Source organism: Silene latifolia, chromosome 2, assembly GCF_048544455.1.
Source record: "Silene latifolia isolate original U9 population chromosome 2, ASM4854445v1, whole genome shotgun sequence".
NCBI classification, from domain to species: Eukaryota; Viridiplantae; Streptophyta; class Magnoliopsida; order Caryophyllales; family Caryophyllaceae; genus Silene; species Silene latifolia.
Genome location: NC_133527.1, coordinates 66,549,123 through 66,557,834, shown reverse-complemented (window position 1 = coordinate 66,557,834; position 8,712 = coordinate 66,549,123). Strand labels below are relative to the sequence as shown.

Genomic DNA, 8,712 nt, shown 5'->3' with positions numbered 1-8,712 from the left:
TTTATGTCATTTTCTGTTTCAGCATTGTGTAAGTACCTTGGCTGCCGTTTTTTATGTCCTTTAGCTGCTCATTTTAGAGCCCTTAGATGTAACTTGTAATCAAGGGTCAAGATTGTAAGCCTTGGTCTATATAAACCAAGCTAGGCACATGAGAACTTCATATTTGAGTAAATTAAAATATGAGTTTGAAACTGAAGTTTTCAATCAACTTTCTTCTTGCTTAGTGCAGAAAATCCCGCATTACTTAGTGTTTGAGGCGGAAGTAGCTCTTGCTTCGTGATCTTGAGTTTAATTCCAAGGCTTAAACCTGCTTCGTGATCTAGTTTAAGTCATATCTCGGTTACTTGTTCTTGTTTTCGTGTCAAAACGGTCCCAAAGTTTCTGTTTTGTTGCCTTAAGTCATTGAGGAAATTGTTATTTGAATGTTTAGTTCATAAGCATTTAAATTACAATCTTAATTCCATTGCTTTCATTCAAGTTGATCAAGTTAATTAGGATCTTATATTCGTCCAAAACAGGCTGTTTCGTGCCTTACTTTGGTTGAATCGTTTATTAGCTTCTAAATCTGTCCTTATATAGTTTGTTGGTCCTTAAAACAGTCCATCTAAGTGTCCAAATCGAGTCCTTTGTTCAATCTAATTCCGTCCAAATTAGTTCTTGTTTTCGAGTCTTATTTGTCCAAATTCGAGTCCCTAGTAGTTTTACTCCACAAATGAACAAGCACAAATGGTTTACACAACAAGTCACAAGGACTAAGAACAAGGACAAATGTTTTACACAATGAGTCACGAGGACTAATGAACATGAAGAAATGGTTAGAACCAAGTCTCCATGACAAGAACAAATAGTTCACACAACGAATCACACGGACTAATTAACTAGCACAAATGGTTCACACAACGAGTCACAAGGACTAAAGAACATGGACAAATGGTTCACACAACTAGTCACAAGGACTAATGAACAAGGACAAATGGTTTACACAACGAGTCACAAGGACTAATGAAAAAGGACAAATGGTTCACACAACGAGTCACAAGGACTAATGAACAAGGATAAATGATTAGAACAACAAGTCACCATGACAAGGATAAATGGTTCACACAACGAGTCACAAGGACTAATTAACAAGCAACAATACTTCACACAACGAGTCACAAGGACTAAAGAACAAGGACAAATGGTTCACACAACGAGTCACAAGAGATAATGAACAAGGACAAATGGTTCACACAACGAGTCACAAGGATTAATGAACAAGGACAAATGGTTCACACAACGAGTCACAATGACTAATGAACAAGGATAAATGGTTAGCAAAACAAGTCACAATGACAAGGACAAAATTATTCACACAACGTGTCACATGGACTAATGAACAAGGACAAATGGTTTACACAACAAGTCTTAAGGACTAAGAACAAGGACAAATGTTTTACACAACGAGTCATAATGACTAATGAACAAGGACAAATGGTTAGAACACAAGTCACCATGACAAGGACAAATGGATCACACAACGAGTCACTAGGAGTAATTAACAAGCACAAATGGTTCACACAACGAGTCCTAAGGACTAAAGAACAAGGACAAATGGTTCACACTTTGAGTCACAAGGGATAATGAACAAGGACAAATGGTTCACACAACGAGTCACAAGGATTAATGAACAAGGACAAACGGTTCACACAACGAGTCACAAGGACTAATGAACAAGGACAAATGGTTTACACAACAAGTTATAAGGACTAAAAACAAGGACGAATGTTTTACACAACGAATCACAAGGACTAATGAACATGGACAAATGGTTAGAACAACAAGTCACCATGACAAGGACAAATAGTTCACACAACTAATCACAAGGACTAATTAACAAGCACAAATGGTTCACACAACGAGTCACAAGGACTAAAGAACATGGAAAAATGGTACACACAACGAGTCACAAGGACTAATGAACAAGGACAAATGGTTAGAACAACAAGTCACCATAACAAGGACAAATGGATCACACAACGAGTCACTAGGAGTAATTAACAAGCACAAATGGTTCACACAATGAGTCCTAAGACCTAAAGAACAAGGACAAATGGTTCACACAATGAGTCACAAGGGATAAAGAACAAGGACAAATGGTTCACACAACGAGTGACAAGGATTAATGAACAAGGACAAATGGTTAACACAACGAGTCACAAGGACTAATGAACAAGCACAAATGGTTTACACAACAACTCACAAGGACTAAGAACAAAGACAAATGTTTTACACACTGAGTCACGTGGACTAATGAACATGGAGAAATGGTTAGAACAACAAGTCTCCATGACAAAGATAAATAGTTCACACAACGAATCACAAAGACTAATTAACAAGCATAAATGGTTCACACAACGAGTCACAAGGACTAAAGAACATGGACAAATGGTTCACACAACGAGTCACAAGGACTAATGAACAAAGACAAATGGATTACACAACGAGTCACAAGAACTAATGAAAGAGGACAAATGGTTCACACAACGAGTCATAAAGACTAATGAACAAGGATAAATGGATAGAACAACAAGTCAGCATGACAAGGATAAATGGTTCACACAACGAGTCACAAGGACTAATTAACAAGCAACAATACTTCACACAACGAGTCACCAAGGACTAAAGAACAAGGACAAATGGTTCACACAACGAGTCACAAGGGATAATGAACAAGGACAAATGGTTCACACAACGAGTCACAAAGATTAATTAACAAGGACAAATGGTTCACACAACGAGTCACAATGACTAATGAACAAGGATAAATGGTTTACACAACAAGTTACAATGACAAGGACAAATTTATTCACATAACGTGTCACAATGACAAATGAACAAGGACAAATGGTTTACACAACAAGTCTTAAGGACTAAGAACAAGGACAAATGTTTTACACAACGAGTCACGAGGACTAATGAACATGGACAAATAGTTAGAACAACAAGTCACCATGACAAGGACAAATAGTTCACAAAACGAATCACAAGGACTAATTAACAAGCACAAATGGTTCACACAACGAGTCACAAGGACTAAAGAACATGGACAAATGGTACACACAACGAGTTACAAGGACTAATGAACAAGGACAAATGGTTAGAACAACAAGTCACCATGACAAGGACAAATGGATCACACAACGACTCACTAGGAGTAATTAACAAGCACAAATGGTTCACTCAACGAGCCCTAAGGACTAAAGAACAAGGACAAATGGTTCACACAAAGAGTCACAAGGGTTAATGAACAAGGACAAATGGTTCACACAAAGAGTCACAAGGATTAATGAACAAGGACAAACGGTTCACACAACGAGTCACAAGGACTAATGAACAAGCACAAATGGTTTACACAACCACTCACAAGGACTAAGAACAAGGACAAATGTTTTACACAACGAGTCACGAGGACTAATGAACATGGAGAAATGGTTAGAACAACAAGTCTCCATGACAAGGACAAATAGTTCACACAACGAATCACAAGGACAAATTAACAAGCATAAATGGTTCACACAACGAGTCACAAGGACTAAAGAACAAGGACAAATGGTTCACACAACGAGTCACAAGGACTAATGAAAAAGGACAAATGGTTCACACAACGAGTCACAAGGACTAATGAACAAGGATAAATGGTTAGAACAACAAGTCAGCATGACAAGGATAAATGGTTCACACAACGAGTCACAAGGACTAATTAACAAGCAACAATACTTCACACAACGAGTCACAAGGACTAAAGAACAAGGACAAATGGTTCACACAACGAGTCACAAGGGATAATGAACAAGAACAAATGGTTCACACAACGAGTCACAAGGATTAATGAACAAGGACAAATGGTTCACACAACAAGTCACAATGACTAATGAACAAGGATAAATGGTTATGATGCGAATTGAGCAGCGGAATTAAGGACGTTTTGGACAGTGCTGAGGACTGTTCGTACTAGGTACGCGCAGACCTGGAATTGTTTGATTAAGACAACAAGAACTATTAAAATGACGGACTGTTTTTGGCGAACCGAACGTACTAGGTACGACCAGTTCTGGATTTTGTATATAAGGGATAGTGTTTTGAACAAGTAAGACCTATTACTTGATCAAAGTGAGTGAGACCAAGACCTATTGATCAACAACTCGAGAATTTTAATTAGAATCGCGTTCTAACTAAAACCAGTTTTGTTTCTACGCAAGAAACGATTTTGTAAACACAAGTTTTGTTGGTAATTTCTGAATGATTTTATTCAAGCAAAAGGAAGGCATTATATAGCCCCCAAATGAGCCGTGCAAGCCTAGCAAAGTGAAGAGTTTATCATTTACTCTTCACTTAATTACAATCATTAAAACAACTAATACATTGAACTTAGACAAACCACATTTTAAGCTAACATTTTATTGTTAAGATAATCTGAAAATGTAAAATAAAAGTGAAGCTTGGACCGTCCTCTCCTCTTGGTAAACGTGCCACCATCAGCCCCCATGCACCATACTTAGCAAAGTAACATAGGAAGAACAATTAGAGTTCATAGGCTGAAAATTACGAGCCACAATCAGACTGTCACCGTGACTGTTCACAACCAGCTCGTCCAGCCTGTTAACCAAATTCGAGTCATTAACTTGGTCATTAGCTTGGTTCGCATCATCCCCTCCCCCTTGAAAAGGAATTGACCTCAATTCAGCTAGGCCATCGTCATCCAAGTAAGGAGAGAGATCACCAACATTAAAAGTGGCATGGACACCATAATCACCGGGAAGTTCAACCTTGTAAGCATTGTTGTTCACCCGACCCACAATCTTGTAAGGACCCTCGATCCTAGGCATGAGCTTATTCTTGCGTTTGCTCGGGAATCTTTCTTTCCTAAATTGCAACCAAACCAAGTCTCCAATCCCGAACACCCTCCGCTTCCTTTTTCTGTTGGACTTGTGTTGATAGGCAGCTTGCATGGTTTCAATTTTGGTCCGGACTTGCTCATGGGGTTTCGACATTGCTTTCCACTTTGATGCGGCGTCTTTATGTACCATTTCATCCTTTTGCTTTCGGAGTTCCTTTGTTTCTTCGGGATTACAATGATAAGCAGCCTTATTCGGGAGAGATGAGCCAGGAATAAGGTCAACTTGATGATCAATACCCCGATTAGGAGGCAAACCAATCTGCAAACCATCGGGTAATACATCACTAAACTCCGTAAGGAGTTTATCAATTCGCCCATTTTCCTGCAAAACAACATTAGAACTCGAATTTTCTTTAGCAACCAGTAAGGAAACTCGCTCACCATCATCAATAGCATGCTCCATGTCCCGTTCTCCAATCAACAACGACATACCAGCCTTGGGAACCGTGTTTGTGGCAGCAACACGGTTGTTTTGAGGTGATAGAGGCTTGAGCACAATTCGTTTCCCCTTATACCTCAATTCATACTCATTACACCTTCCCCGATGCAATACATCCCGATCAAATTGCCAAAGCCGACCCAACAAGATATGACAAGCATCCATGGGTATAACGTCACACAAAATCTCATCAACATACGAACCCATTGTTAAATTCACACGGGCCTGTTTAGTGACTTTGACACTACTACCGTTATCTAGCCAATGCAACTCATAAGGATGGGGATGTTTTGTGGTCTTAAGACCCAATTTAGACACCATTTCAGTAGAGGCAACGTTAGTACAACTCCCTCCATCGATAATTAGACTCACCCATCTATCATTCACCTTACAATTAGTTTGAAACAGTTGGTTTTATTTGTCCCGACTCAATTGGTTTAGAATCAACTTTCAAAGTTCGCAAAACCAAACTAGTATTGACATTAGGTGCCTCATAACTCTCTACTTCTTCTTCCCCTTCCTCATTATCATTAGAAATCAGAAATTCATCCATTTGTTTCTCCTCGGCCAACAATTCATCCCGACACTCTAAGGCTTCTCTTAAGGTCACAACTCGTTGGTTAGGACACGCACTTTGGTAATGACCGAACCCTTGACACTTAAAGCATCGAACCTTAGCCAAACTAGTCTCTTTTCCTGGAGTTTTAGAGGACTGACCAGCGGTGTTTTTAGGACTACCAATCGAAGTATTAGACACGGCCTGGTTATTAGGAGTACCAACAAATTTAGACTCGGGTTTAGACCATGATTTTGGCTCACTCGATTCTGAACTCGACCCTCCCCCATATTTAGGCTTCCCTTGTGACTCTACTTTGGACAAAGACCAACAAGAGTATCAAAATCAGAATATTGGTATAACTCAACCGTGCTAGCAATGTTATAATTTAAACCACGCAAGAATCGAGCAATTTTTTGTTCCTCTATTTCCTCCAATTCACCCATAATAGCAAGATTCTGAAATTCATCTAAGTACTCGCTAACACTCAATTTGCCTTGTCTAAAATCAGCGATTTTGCGATAAGTAGACAACCTATGAGTCGATGGTACATACCTTTTCCGTAGTTTGCGTTTTAGGGACACCCAAGAATCAATTTTCTCCTTGCCTTCTCGGACCCTCTTAGCCTTCATCGCCTCATACCACAACGATGCTCCTTTGCTTAATTTCAGAATTGCAAATCTACACCTCTTGTCATCATCCAAGTCTTTAAAATCGAATAAACGATCGATTTTCCGTTCCCACTCCAAATAGGCCTCGGGATCAGCCCCTCCAACGAATTCAGGAAGATCACTCGCTTTGAATGCATCAACAATTCGTTCTCCTCTCCTAGGTTGCCAACGCTCATCAGTTTCACGAGCATGTTTCAAGGCTTCCCGTAATTGATGAATGAATTCGGATTTGTTAAAATCCACCGACATAGTTAAACAAGGATCAAGAGCCGAAGCTCTGATACCACAAATGATGCGAATTGAGCAAAATGGAATTAAGGTCGTTTTGGACAGATCTTTGAGGACTTTATTCGTACTAGGTACTGTATGAGACACTGGAATTGTTTGATTAAGACAACAAGAACTATTAAAATGACGGACTGTTTTTGGCGAACCGAACGTACTAGGTACGACCAGTTCTGGATTTTGTATATAAGGGATAGTGTTTTGAACAAGTAAGACCTATTACTTGATCAAAGTGAGTGAGACCAAGACCTATTGATCAACAACTCGAGAATTTTAATTAGAATCGCGTTCTAACTAAAACCAGTTTTGTTTCTACGCAAGAAACGATTTTGTAAACACAAGTTTTGTTGGTAATTTCTGAATGATTTTATTCAAGCAAAAGGAAGGCATTATATAGCCCCCAAATGAGCCGTGCAAGCCTAGCAAAGTGAAGAGTTTATCATTTACTCTTCACTTAATTACAATCATTAAAACAACTAATACATTGAACTTAGACAAACCACATTTTAAGCTAACATTTTATTGTTAAGATAATCTGAAAATGTAAAATAAAAGTGAAGCTTGGACCGTCCTCTCCTCTTGGTAAACGTGCCACCATCAGCCCCCATGCACCATACTTAGCAAAGTAACATAGGAAGAACAATTAGAGTTCATAGGCTGAAAATTACGAGCCACAATCAGACTGTCACCGTGACTGTTCACAACCAGCTCGTCCAGCCTGTTAACCAAATTCGAGTCATTAACTTGGTCATTAGCTTGGTTCGCATCAGGTTAGCACAACAAGTCACAATGACAAGGACAAAATTATTCACACAACGTGTCACAAGGACTAATGAACAAGGACAAATGGTTTACACAACAAGTCTTAAGGACTAAGAACAAGGACAAATGTTTTACACAATGAGTCGTAAAGACTAATGAACAAGGACAAAGGGTTAGAACAACAAGTCACCATGACAAGGACAAATGGATCACACAACGAGTCACTAGGAGTAATTAACAAGCACAAATGGTTCACACAACAAGTCCTAAGGACTAACGAACAAGGACAAATAGTTCACACTTTGATTCACAAGCGATAATGAACAAGGACAAATGGTTCACACAACGAGTCACAAGGACTAATGAACAAGGACAAATGGTTTACACAACAAGTCACAAGAACTAAGAACAAGGGCAAATGTTTTACACAACGAGTCACAAGGACTAATGAACATAGACAAATGGTTAGAACAACAAGTCACCCTGACAAGGACAAATAGTTCACACAATGAATCACAAGGACTAAATAACAAGCACAAATGGTTCACACAACGAGTCACAAGGACTAAAGAACATAGACAAATGGTACACACAACGAGTCACACGGACTAATGAACAAGGACAAATGGTTAAAACAACAAGTCACCATGACAGGACAAATGGATCACATAACGAGTCACAAGGACTAATTAACAAGCGCAAATGGTTCACACAACGAGTCACAAGGACTAAAGAACAAGGACAAATGGTTCACACAATGAGTCACAAGAGATAATGAACAAGGACAAATGGTTCACACAACGAGTCACAAGGATTAATGAACAAGGACAAACGGTTCACACAACGAGTCACCAGGACTAAAGAACAAGCACAAATGGTTTACACAACAAGTCTCAAGGACTAAGAACAAGGACAAATGTTTTACACAACGAGTCACAAGGACTAATGAACATGGAGAAATGGTTAGAACAACAAGTCTCCATGACAAGGACAAATAGTTCACACAACGAATCACAAGGACTAATTAACAAGCACAAATGGTTCACACAACGAGTCACAA

The 8,712-nt window shown here is 39.1% G+C and overlaps 1 protein-coding gene across 1 annotated transcript; it reads right to left on the bottom strand.

Annotated features, from left to right (window-relative positions):
• Nucleotides 1–6,245: 6,245 nt before the first annotated feature.
• On the bottom strand, nucleotides 6,246–6,854 carry LOC141640901 (uncharacterized). The gene has a single exon (XM_074449580.1). The coding sequence runs from the start codon at nucleotides 6,852–6,854 to the stop codon at nucleotides 6,246–6,248; it is 609 nt and encodes a 202-aa protein (XP_074305681.1).
• Between the last annotated feature and the right edge of the window lie 1,858 nt (nucleotides 6,855–8,712).